The sequence below is a fragment of the Lynx rufus genome, unplaced genomic scaffold, assembly GCF_022079265.1.
Source record: "Lynx rufus isolate CCGP_SWC_20201006 ecotype Redwood Valley unplaced genomic scaffold, mLynRuf1.p SCAF_2, whole genome shotgun sequence".
NCBI classification, from domain to species: domain Eukaryota; kingdom Metazoa; phylum Chordata; class Mammalia; order Carnivora; family Felidae; genus Lynx; species Lynx rufus.
The window spans coordinates 36,262,196-36,274,851 of record NW_025814834.1 but is presented as its reverse complement, the minus strand read 5'-3'; the positions used below and the strand labels follow the sequence as shown (position 1 = coordinate 36,274,851).

The window sequence follows — 12,656 nt, the reverse complement described above, 5'->3', positions numbered from 1 at the left end:
GCCATCAGCCCAGAGCCTGACGCAGGGCTCGAACTCACGGACCGCGAGATCGTGACCTGGCTGAAGTCGGACGCTTAACCGACTGCGCCACCCAGGCGCCCCTGAGTCAACTTTTTAAATGTATAATATTCAGTATTTTTTAGTCCTGGTTTTTAAAAACTTTGGGGAAACAAATATTTGCTTTTGACTTTTCTCCTGTTTAATCCTCCACTGTAGGCCATATCCCTTGCTAGTGTATCTATCTCATCTTGGTGGGCAGAACTCTCAGTCCACATCACTGAATGGAACAGTGTGGCTCCCTAGTGCAAATTTCCTTAGAGTCCCTTCCCTGAGCATGTGCCAAGAATCAAATCTTGGCCACTTAGTGCTCTGTGCTCCACATGTGAGCTCACGGCGCGTTGAGCAGCCGTGCTAACGGAGATGGATAGCCCTGTCAAACAGGAAGCTGGCACACCAGGATGCAAGCAGTGGGATACAGTGACCTTTACATTCAGAAAAAAAATATCCTTAAAATGGCATGAAAAGTTTCGGAGGGGGGTGGGGGCGATGGGGGGATTCCTTTATTTCATTCAGGCAAATAGCATAAAATAAAAGCAGGGGTGCCCGGTATGGAATTTGCTCAGGATTAAATCTTGAATCCCTTACACAAGAAAGAAAGGAAATGAATCATCCTTTATCACACTGCTCTGAAAGCAGTGCGCTGGACAATTCAGCTGTTATCACTGCACCCGACAGGCCAATCACACAGATTCAGACCACACTTAGACTTCCAATAATCCATGGGGTACCACCTGCCCTGGGAAAACATTCTTGACCCCTGGTTTCAGATGGGCTGCTTTCTTGGTAGAATTACAATCTAATTTAAAGACTGAAACATTTTTCAAACAGTGATGATCTGCTTACAGAATCAGTCAAGAGCTTCGATACTAAATCCCATGTCCTTGGTTGCCTTACCTGTAAACTTTGTATGTATTGTTTAATCTCTCATAGTTTCCTCATCTGAATAAATGGAGGCTTTGACAAGGGGCTCATAAAAAAAAAAGTTGCAAAAATCTGTGGCACATATACACAAATGTTAAGAATAGTAATATAGAAAATGAATATGCAAAGCGAGACCTGGAGGTAACCTATTGCTTTCCTTCGGTTATAAGGATTATCATAAACTATAGGATTCAGTCATTTCAGCTGAAATACAATAGTAATCATTCCACTGGGTCAAAAAGTTTTCTTCCATTTTCCCAGGTTTGGGGGATGTTTTTGTTTTTTTTTTGTTTTTGTTTTTTTGTCAGTTTTCTGCCATGAAAGAACAATGGGCTATGCTGCAGAGTGAAGCAACAGAAACTCACAATGTGCTCCCCAGTGCTCTACGATACGTGCAGAAATGATGATGCAATTTTAATACTTAATTACATAGATACAGTGAATTGATCACAAAGACACTGAGGGGAGTTTTTTTGTTTTGTTTTGTTTTGTTGTTTTTTACTGAATGGACTACACTAAAACTACAGAGCAGTTTTCAAAGATAACAAAAGTATGATAAAATGTACCCATTTTTTTTCTACTTAATTAAAAGCTAATTGTAAAGTGCAGAAGCTATAGGCGCAAAGCAATAAATAAATTTAGAAAACTGAAAGCTTGTAAATCACGTATTAAAGTTTGGAGAAGTTAGGATCAAACATCTCAACGCTCTGAGAACACCAGTTTCGGGACTTAGAGAAAGTAACAGAGCTTTCAATGCCAAAAAAACCCTATGATGATCACTTTAAAATGCAAGTTTATTTTGGTGGCTCTAAAGGTGTCGGTCAAATATTTCCCAAAGCAACCAGAAAACAAAACTCGGCAAGAAACGTTCTGCTATTCACTGTTTGGAAAAGATGTTAAATTTGACCATTCTCCTCCAACCCATGTTTGGAGAATTATTTCAGGAAACACATTCTTCCTCAAATCCTGACACAACGAGGCGTGGGGAGGAGAAAGGGGATATGCGTTAATACCTTGTGCCTGAGCTGCGGAGCTGTGGGAGTACCCCAGGGCCAGGAGCGCGGTCTCCACCAGCTGGCTAAAAAGCACATCTTTTCGAACCAGGACAAACTCTGCATGTTCTTCTCTGTTGTCATATTCAAGAGAGCCATCCAACTGCTCCACCACACAAAAGACAGGAATCATCAAACCTGGAGAGACAAAATTCAAGAGCAAAACACAAATATTACAAAGCAAATCTCAGTCACCATGATGAGAAGGGAAGAGGCAGTTATAAAAGTTACTCATCTGTGATCGACAATGGTTTAGATTAAACAAGCCTCTTAGTTGGATGGGTCTAATGGGAAAGCTGGGGATGTTTTTCCCCTTCCTTATTACTCTCAGACTGCAGCAGAATTGCCTCGGGCGATGGCAGAAGCCCTCAGATTCCAGTCATTAAAAAGTGGAGTGCACCAATGAGGTGTCCTGACTGAGACCCTAACTCCACAGCCGGCATATAGCTGAGGTCAAGGTGACCTTCTAGACCCTTACATCCTTCATGTCTATGGTTTCACCATTAACTGTCAATCAGGACTAGTATTTCCAGATCAGATTTGCTTCTGTCTGTAAATATAAAAGACCTAGTAGAGAGGCATATTTGCTTTCACGGTCTAAGCTATCATGTGAATATGTACAAGAAAGTCAATGGGAACTTTTTTTTTTTAAGTTTATTTATTTATTTATTTTTGAGAGAGAGAGAGAGCACGCAAGTGAGGGAGGGGCAGAGGCAGAGAGAATCCCAAGCAGGCTCTGCACTGTCAGCACAGACCCCACGTGGGGCTCAAACCCATGAACTGTGAGATCATAACCTGAGCCGAAATCAGGAATCAGATGCTCAACCACTGAGCCACCCAGGTGCCCGTGAATAGGAACTTTTTAGAAGTCCCTTTTATAGCTTTTATTTTTCTACATCTTGGTAAATAGGGCATCAATTAGCCTGAAAATACCCTTCTCCTGAAAATCTTAACTGACATTTAACTTGTATCAAAATATGCATCCACATGTAAAACTCTGTCTTTCTTTAAGTTATTATTTTATATATTAACACCAGTTACCATTATAAAGGGAACGGTCTCTTCTTGTGTTTTCAGGGAAAAGAAGTAAACTACCCTAAAGAATAAAGCAAATTAGTCTAGTTGAAAATCTGTTGAAATCTGTTGTCACTGAAATATTTCTCTGCTTTGTATCAAAGTGTGAAAAGCTAAAAAATGTTTAATTCGCCAAAGATTTTTTTATAAACTGTTTTTTATTTTTAAAAAAGTCATACAGGCATTTAAATCTAAACATAGCCAAGGCATAAGAAGATCAAAGTTTTACCAACATACAAGTAATAAACATGGACTCTGCCCCACGTAATTCACACAAGTTAGTACTTTACAGAAGAAGATCTGTTCTGGGTCTTCTCTCTTTGTGCAAAAAAACACAAAAGTTATGAAGAATAGGTGGGCAGGCTGAGAGATGGGGTGGTGGACAACGAGCTGGTCATTGCTGAAGGCACTTTACAATAAAAATAAGACTTCTGGGTAAATGAGGTATGGGAGTCCTGCCTGTGACACCAGGACTGCACAGTTCTTCTAGAAGCCCCTCCCGTTGCCTAGACCCTAGAAGCCTCCCGACTCACTCTGATCTGGAAAGCAGAGGGTGGGAGCAGACACTGCAAACTACCAGCTCACAGATGTAGATTTTTGTTCTAAAGATAATACAATGGTGCCACTGGTTCCCATGTGCTAATTATTATTATTAAAGATAATAAGTATAGGGTGTAATTATTAAATATAATCATTATTAACAATAATAACACTCATTAAGAACTGTTATCACTAAGGATCATGGTAATTATTATTAAGCCAGCACAACAGGCTAACAAGTCACACCAAACTATCCCCTGGACAACTACAGACTCCGTGTTTGCTCTTAAGAACAGTAAGGGAGCATTACTGCTTGTAGCAAATACAGTATCCATGGTATAGATTTATGGAAAATAGGAAACAAGGATGGAGCGAACTGATTGTTTTAGACGAACAAGGGAATTTAGCCTGGCCACATGGTGCCTTCTAAAATATTTTTTAAAGCTGTGACCAGTAATGGCATGTCAAATGTTTATTTATGCCCAATTTATTCCCAAATGTATGTAACACATGAAATGAATAATATAAATTAAATTTCCTTCAAATTATCTTTGTGCTCATTCATTTATCCAATTTTTATTCCCTGGACACCTATTGTGTGCCAGGCATCCCCTGTGGCTTTAGGGATACAAGTAAGAACAAGTCTGACGTGGCTCCTGCCCTAAATGCTGTTGAAGGTATTGTAAAATCTTCCTAAGCAGGCATAATGGCATTTTATAGGACCTATTCATCAGAGTCCTCACCAGCAGGGAATAGCCCCCATTTAGACCTTGTAACTCTTACAGACTGGTATATGATCTTTGTCCAAGGAAGCAGGTTGATTTCTATTTTTAATGATTTAAGCATATGCACACATAGGGCCATGTAGTCAGTGGTGCCACAAGCTATACTTCACCACTAACACCTATGTGTACATAAGTTTCAGTGCTGAAAATCCATGTGCAGTTCCTAATGTCAACATCTGAGTGTCACACATCTGGGAGTCACAGATAAGGCCTTTAAGTAAATCCAGTTGCTCCATAACCTATCATGTATCCATTACTTAGGAACCATAAACCTTCCTCAAGTCTATGGTCAACTGCAAAAGACTCAAGACCCTATCAATTTTTAGAAATAATATTAACAGTTCAACGAGTGAGATACAAAATATGACATTAGAGCACAGGGCTCTCTATCATTTAGGAACTTACGTTTTGAAAGTGTCAGTTACCAAAATATTTCCTACACATTTTAGTTCTGTGATTACAGAAAGCAATTGTTATCTGACATGATAGCAATAACTCCTTACAGTCAAAAGGCAAGCACCCATCCATCACAGGCATCACCTACTTTGAAAGAAAGAAAGAAAGAAAGAAAGAAAGAAAGAAAGAAAGAAAGAAAGAAAGAAAGAAAGAAAGACGGACTTGGAGGTCATTTATAAAACAAAACAATATTAACCAGAAACATATGACAACAGAATTTACTCTGAAAGCACATATATATGAGACACTAAAAAATAAAGAGGTTATATTTAACCCCTAGAAAAATGTACATTTTTACTTGAATTCCATAGATCTAAGCAATTATGAAATGTTTACAATGAAATGCAATTTTTACAAAAGAAGAGGAAACATAGGTGTGGTTACTAATGACAATGACAAGAGAAATAAAAAATAGTAAAATAGTACACTCGGGGCCAAGTGGGAAGAAGAAGAAAATTAAGGCATAGGTTTTAAAAACTTAAAAACAGCAAATCCCTGGAAAAGAAAATGATAAAAGGATGAGTAGGAATATATATATATACACACACACACACACACACACACACACACACACACACACACTCCATTTTTCCCCCTGCCAATGCCACTTACTCCAGGCAAAAAGAGAGAAGAAAGAAAGAAAGAAAGAAAGAAAGAAAGAAAGAAAGAAAGAAAGAAAGAAAAAGGGGAAAAGTAACAACAGATAAAAAGATAGGGAGAGTATTTGATAAGCAATTCAAAAAATAAATTAAGAATAAGAGGGAAGAATTAAAAGGTAACTTCCAATAAAAGAATTAACAACATGAAACGAAAACGCACTCACAACAAAATTTAGAAATGATCAAGAAGAAAAAGGAAACTCTTACTCTGGCCCTGTATCTGGAACTTATGGCATTATTTTTCTTTTATTGTAGCACAGACCCATTTCCAGTTGATCAAGTAGGGAACTTTGAACCTTTTGATTATAAGCCTCTCTAAGCCTTTTACAATTGTGGCAGGTGAAGCAGGTAGTTTCATCTAAAGGACAGGCACAGGGTCCCAGCCTTTTGCTAAAAATTAAGAGTTGTTCTGACGATTGGGATGAATGGTGAATTCTGTTGTCACGGAGGCAAAATAAGCATGGGACTCCTTCCACTAGAAAAACGCATTTCCCAATTGTCATTAGTTCCAATGCCCAATTTGTCACTTCCATCGTGACATTATTTCTGAAGAAGCGTGTGTGATTATAAAGGTAATCTAATCTTCACCACGACAGCCATGGGAATAGAGACGCACGGGAGATGGTCACATGTACTGGTGACTAACACCGTGTCCGGAGGCAGGCAGCTCTTGGATCAAATCCTGGCACCGTTATTCTTTACCTATTGTAGTGACCTCAGGTAATTTATTTGACCTTCCTGAAGCTCAAATTCCTCCCAGTTAAGATGCAAATAATATCTACATCACAGAGTTGTTGTAAGGATTAAACAATGTGAAATAGTTAAGTTGTCTGGCTACCCCCAAACAACGAAACCTATTTGTTTCTCTTTTTTCAAAATCAGTATTAATACCATTCACTAATATTAATACAGAGGAAAACAAGAAACCAGTAATTTTTTTCAGGGTCCATAATCAATGCTCATGATACTTACTAAAAAGCATTTCTTCAGAATAAAAATGATACTCATAATCATTGAATTACTAAAGATGTTCAACGTGCCCCATGGTAAATGGGTGAATGTGTTAAAAACACATACTTTATACTCTAAAACTGCTTGTCCAGTATGGAAGCTACTAGTTATATGTGGCAGCTAAACACCTGAAATTGACATATGCTTGTAAGTACAAGATACACACTCAATTTCAATGATTTAATACCAAAAAACAAATAAAATACAAAGACATCATGAATCATTTTTAAAAATCAATTGCACAGAGAAATTTTTTGGATGCACTAAGTTAAATAAATTATCAAAATTTATTTTGCCTATGTCTAACTTCTTTTACACGAAGCTCCTAGAAAATTTTAAATTATACATGTGGCTCATACTATATCTCTAGGAGAGCTGCTCGAAGCAATCTGTTGACACCAACATATACAATGGTTTTTCTGACACAGGATAAAGTCATCACAAACTGATAACTAAGACAATTGTGCAATTGTCTTGAGCATTTCTTGGATGCCCCTCAGTTATCTTCCCTCTGTGTTCCAGATCTTAGGAGACTTGAGGACAGATGTACTATTGGTTAAACTCCCAAATCTAATGTGGTATCTTCTCTGCATCATCGAGCAAAGTGTAAGCCATTGTTTTATTCCTAACCACATTAATCCAAATGTTTTATTAAGGGAAAGGCTTTCCCCCCTTCCCTTCATTTTATTTATTTATTTTTTAATTTTTAAAAATTTTTTTAAAAAATTTATTTATTTTGGAGACAGAGCATGAGCAGGGGAGGGGCAGAGACAGAGGGAGACACCGAATTGGAAGCAGGCTCCAGGTTCTGAGCTGTCAGCACAGAGCCTGACGCGGGGCTCAAACTCAGGTACTGTGAGATCTTGACCTAAGCCTTAGTCGGACGCTCAACCGACTGAGCCACCCAGGTGCCCCACCCTTCCCTTCATTTTAAAGAGCAATTGCAGTTTTCAGGAAATGCCACAACACTGGTGTGAAAGTGACCGGAGGCACAAGTATTCTTTGATGCCCTGGATGTCTAACCTCAACAAGGAAAGATGAAAGAAGATCCAGTGGTCGTGGTCTAGAGGATAGGATTCCATAGCTTTCCACCAAAGTCACACCAAACAAACCTCTCCCTTGCACAGCACCTCCTAACTCATCACATACACACTCTAACATACACAGGTACCTTTATCTTTCTCCGGGCCTTTACCCGGGGAGGAGGTATTATTCTCATCCAATAAATGAAGACACAAACTATGGGAAAATAAGTAACATGCTCAAAGAAACAGCGAGGCACAAGTAGAACAGTTCAGATTAGCCAACTCTACATCTCAAGCACACTGCTTTCTTGGGGGTGGAAAAGTACATTGGAAACCCACACCCTCAGAGATCTAAACGCTTGGCCTGGCCCCTTCACCACTTGTGATGTCCCATGGGTGACATGCATTGCTTAAAAGTAAATTCACCTTTTGACGTGAGGTACTGTGCTAGGCAGACAGGAGGAATCAAACGCAGTTCCTACCCTTTAGTCACTCACAGACAAAGAAAGGCTCAAATAATGAGCCATACTCTAGTGTAGGTGAGAGTGGGCTCCAGCCTCTACCCCAAGCCCTTTGTCTCTTGGGTCCACCCTCATTCTTGGACCTGCCTCCTGAATAGCAGCAGCCAGTCTGAGATGATAGGAGGCCAACTTTTCTTCTCTCCTTCCAGGGGCTCCTGAAACTGTCTGTTTCCAGAAGGAAGGCGGCCATGGGGCCCACTCCCTTCCCTGAAGCTGGCAGTGTATCTGGTTCTATCACCTGAGAAGGTCCTAGGGCTAATTGAAGATTACAAAGGCTTTAGGGCAGAGCCTCGCGTATCTGTTCTTTGTATAAAACTGAACCTGGAGTAAAGCACCACACTTAACAACCACCGCAATCAATAAATCATAGAACCCTGAAACACTGAAACAAATTCTACCAAGTAAGCCAAGCAAGGACAGGCTCTACCGGAGGAATGGGAGAGAAAGGAGTGAGGGCTGGCAACTATCCTAGTGCAAATGTATTAGAAAAACAAAACAATTTACTTTCTCTACAACCTCATTCTCCCTTCCCTCTCCTTTTGTCTCTCCCTTTCTCTCTATCTCTATTTCTATCACACACATGTATACACACACACATACACCGAGTCACACATATAAGAAGAAACCTCAATGTTAACCCCCAGTATTAACTTCTAGACACTTCCTCCCACTCTAACACAATAGAGACAACTCTGAGCACCAAGACTGTGGCAGGAAACAGAAAGGAAGAATAGGGTGCCCCTCACCTCCTTCTTGGGGTCCCAGGCAAAATTTCAAGATGGATCAAGTGCGTCTTTCTTACCGTCCTCTTCTCTGTCCCTGCTGTCCCCTCCCAGGCACCCGACCTCCTGAGCCGTGGTAACCAGAGGCTCCACATTCCACCACTCCACTCCAGCCTCCCAATCCCCCAGGGGCTGAGCTCGAAAATTCCAAAGAGATTAATAGATAAAAAGATGCTACACTTTGCTATTTGAATGGTTTAGCAGTCCTTTAATCTCCTTAGATATATTTTCATTGTAAAATGAAACACATTGTATCCCACATTAACTTCTAATGGAAAGAATTTCAGGTGATGTAATTAAAAAAACAAAACAAAACAAAACAAAACATGTTTTCACCAGTCTTGGCATTGTGGGGGTGGGAGGGGAAGAAAAAATATTTGGGGGCAAGGGAGCCATCCACAGATGGACTGGAGATCCTCTGGGCTCCCCTAAACTGCTTTACTTTCCAAAGTTCCTCTCTGACCCTTGCTTGTGAGCAAAGATTCTCGGAAGGATTAATTCATTTGCCATTGCTGTTGGTTTTCTTTCTTCAGTCTCACTAAAGAGGAAGCAAGAGCTGACAGAGGTGGGTGACCTGTGTGGTTCAAAGGTGGAGGAACACAGTTAATCCTACAATGCTGGAGAAGGCAACATTTGCCTAATAATTACTCTATGGGCAAATGAAGCCATATATGCAGAAATTTGATTTCATGTTCATCCATGACCCAGGTGTTTGTTAACTCAAGGTTAAGCCTCCAAATAAAAGTTTCAACCATAGAGGTCCTTGATGCCTCTCTCCCCTTGGGGAAGTAGGGTGAGGAGGTAAGACTATCAAGAAATACTGTATTCTCAGAATCCCATCTAGTAACACCAGACACTACCTTGCAGCCCCTGAGGCAGATCTTAACTCTGGAAGATAAGAACAAAAATAGGCCAGGGGTGGGGAAGCCGCGTGAACTCTAGTCCTCTGTTCCTTACCACCCCAAATGCTCAAGCTAAGCTTCAAGCGGTAGGGGAAAGAGCCGGGTTCTGGTCTCCCAGGCCTGTCCCCAGACTGAGAGATGGCAACTCGACCTGAAGTCTGCAGGAGAAACCCCACATCTCTCAATACTCTTCATTTATAGAAATGTGGTAGCAGGATCAGGTTGGCCAGGCAGTTTGCAAAACAGGATTTCACAGGCACACAGAGGCACAGTGTGGCTACTTATCTAAACAAAAAAGCCTGAGCTACACCTGGGAACTGGGCCATAGCAAGCCTGACCCAAGGAACTAAATTCCCTGATGTCGGGAATGTCCAGTTAGAGTGAATGAGAGGCCTGCCTTTGCGTTCTCCAACATGGGCTGCATTTAGATAAGTCTTCTTCACTCCCTCACTCCCCACTCCACCCCTGAGCCTGTCTTATAGCAAGTCCAAAATAAATGTTAGTTCAGTTCAACAAAAACGCTAATTCTAGCTAGAGGTTAATAACCACCATTAACAGGCAATGTCAGTTCTGGCTTTTTCCTGTGACTTCCCAGCTGAGTCTATCACATCACTGTAGCTCACTGCACCGCAGTGAGCATCGGCGTGCAAGAAAAGCTTTCTAAGAAACAATCCACACAAGTGGCCTTAGGAGCTTGCTCCATGTTCTCAAGGGGGAAGTGCACCAGACCTCAGGGCTGTGTGCAACCACTGTGGACAGACATTGTTAGTTTATCACTAGGAAGGCATCACAGTCCATTGGTGTAAGACTCAAGTGGCTAGCAGCACTGTGCTCTGTGACTGTACATATCCTGGGACCCTGGGGGTTTTACCTGCCATCCTACATGTCCTGCATGGAAGGACTGCAATATCTTTTCTAAATTAGAGCCACAAAATGTTCGGTGATCGTGAATTAAGAAAAAAAAATTTTTTTTTCTTTTAGGAAAAAAGTAGAATCTGTAAGTTTGATTATCACGGAAGAGTTCAAACACTGTTTGAATGTTAAACATTGTTTAAGTATCCTGTAGTTCAAAGCTAAATTTTTAAAGTTCTTTTCACAGTGGGTTATAAATGCATGTATTAAGTCTCGAGACTCGGTGCCATGTTAAAACGACTATACTATAACTCATTAAGATTTCTGTCCTTCGTTTTATAAAATTTTATTCTAGAAGTTTCTGAGAAGATAATATTTCAGATAGTATTTAAGAGGAGATGTATTTGCTATTCCCCTCATTCTCATTATCCTTTCTGGAAAAGCTATTTGCAACTCAGAGTCCCAAAAGTCAGAAAAAGAATCAATAAAAATTGCCTTCATAGTAACCATTGCTTCCTCATCTCAGGTTTTGAGCTTTGCCTAAATGTTGTTCTATCTAATTTAACAATTAAAATAAAAAATCTTTGATTGATTTCTCCAGTGTAGTGTTAAGGAAAGGTTAACTGTACTGAGGTTCACTAGCAAGAAATTAATAAAGGAATCAAGCACTCAGCTCTCAATAAGACAAGACTACCCAGATTTCTAGTGGGAATATTTCATAGCACAAGCATGTTTTCTTTGGGGAGTTTAACGCACCAAAATTATTAAAAATTGAGATCAAACACTGGTGCAAAACCCCAAAGGAAATCATACTAGAGTGGAGAGATTTTTATCAAATAAAAACCTGAAAAGGTGAAGTTTTTATAGTAAAAAATAAAAGGCCTTCTCCTTACAAAAGGAAATGCTCCTATGTTTAGGGATCAAACAGCAAAACATGTATGGATGTCTAATGCGTAAAAATCATCACTGTGAAGTGAATGCAGATTTCACAAAGCCAAGCTTCAACAGACAAGCAGCCATCACCTAGACTAAAAGCCACTCTCATTCTTGTACCCAATAAATGCATCCACCGAGAGGTAACAGCAACCAAGCCCTGCAAAGGACTAACACTGGGGAAAGAAAAAGAAAAGAACACAAGGAGAGAGCAAGAAAGTCAAAAGCATAGTGTGTATTCTGCAGTTCCCTAAGGGTACACTGAGATGTCTGGATTGCAATACATAGGATATTATTATTGTGACTGAGATGAAGTTAATAAAACCCAGCATACAGACTGGGGAAACTCAGGTCCCCACTGATGGAATACTTCCCAGACAAGATATTTTAGGTATATATGTACCTCCATAATTTACAGCAATCACTTAAACGAGAAAAAGAGAACAGAGAAAACTCATATATTATTTTTTCACTTTATGAGTCTAAGACATCCCCTTTGTAATTTATATAATTTCCAAGAGAAAATATTAAATTTAATATTTAAAAACCTAAAGAGATCACTTAAGCCACAACATATAAATCCATGAAGATCTTATTTTCATCCTTAATGTTATCCAAATGGTATCATCCAGCCATAGGAGGGATGTTATTCTGCTTTTAACAATCTTTGAGAAGTGTCATCCAAGCCCAAAGTGATTTTCCTCCCAGGGGAAGAAAAAAAAAAAAAAGATAAATGATAAATCACAAAGGACAATACAACTTTCTACCTTCATTAAAGCAAAAGACCCTGGTAGAGTAGTGCACCTTTTTAAATCTGGGGTAATCCCAGGTATGAAACATCTCAGTCTCAACGATTCCACTTCTAGATCCCCTGGATTCATAATTTCTTTAACTCTCAAATAACTTGAGCCACAAAATCAAGCATATTTATGTAGCCTCTGCCCCACCCCGAAAAGGCCACAGTTTCAAAGCAGACCCAATCTCACAAACTCAACACGAAATAACAGAAGGATGAGTCTTAAGATTTTTTTTTCAAAATCCACATTAAAGGAGAAAGGGGCTCCTTCTGGGGTGAACTCCAGT

At 39.8% G+C, this 12,656-nt stretch overlaps 1 protein-coding gene across 1 annotated transcript in view; it reads right to left on the bottom strand.

The window, feature by feature from the left end:
- Positions 1-12,656, bottom strand: part of SATB2 (SATB homeobox 2) — a 188,014-nt gene that overhangs the window by 159,607 nt on the left and 15,751 nt on the right. Inside the window, exon 3 of the mRNA XM_047085608.1 lies at positions 1,995-2,171. Within this exon, the coding sequence (XP_046941564.1) occupies positions 1,995-2,171 (177 nt within the window). The remainder of the gene's footprint in view (positions 1-1,994; positions 2,172-12,656) is intronic.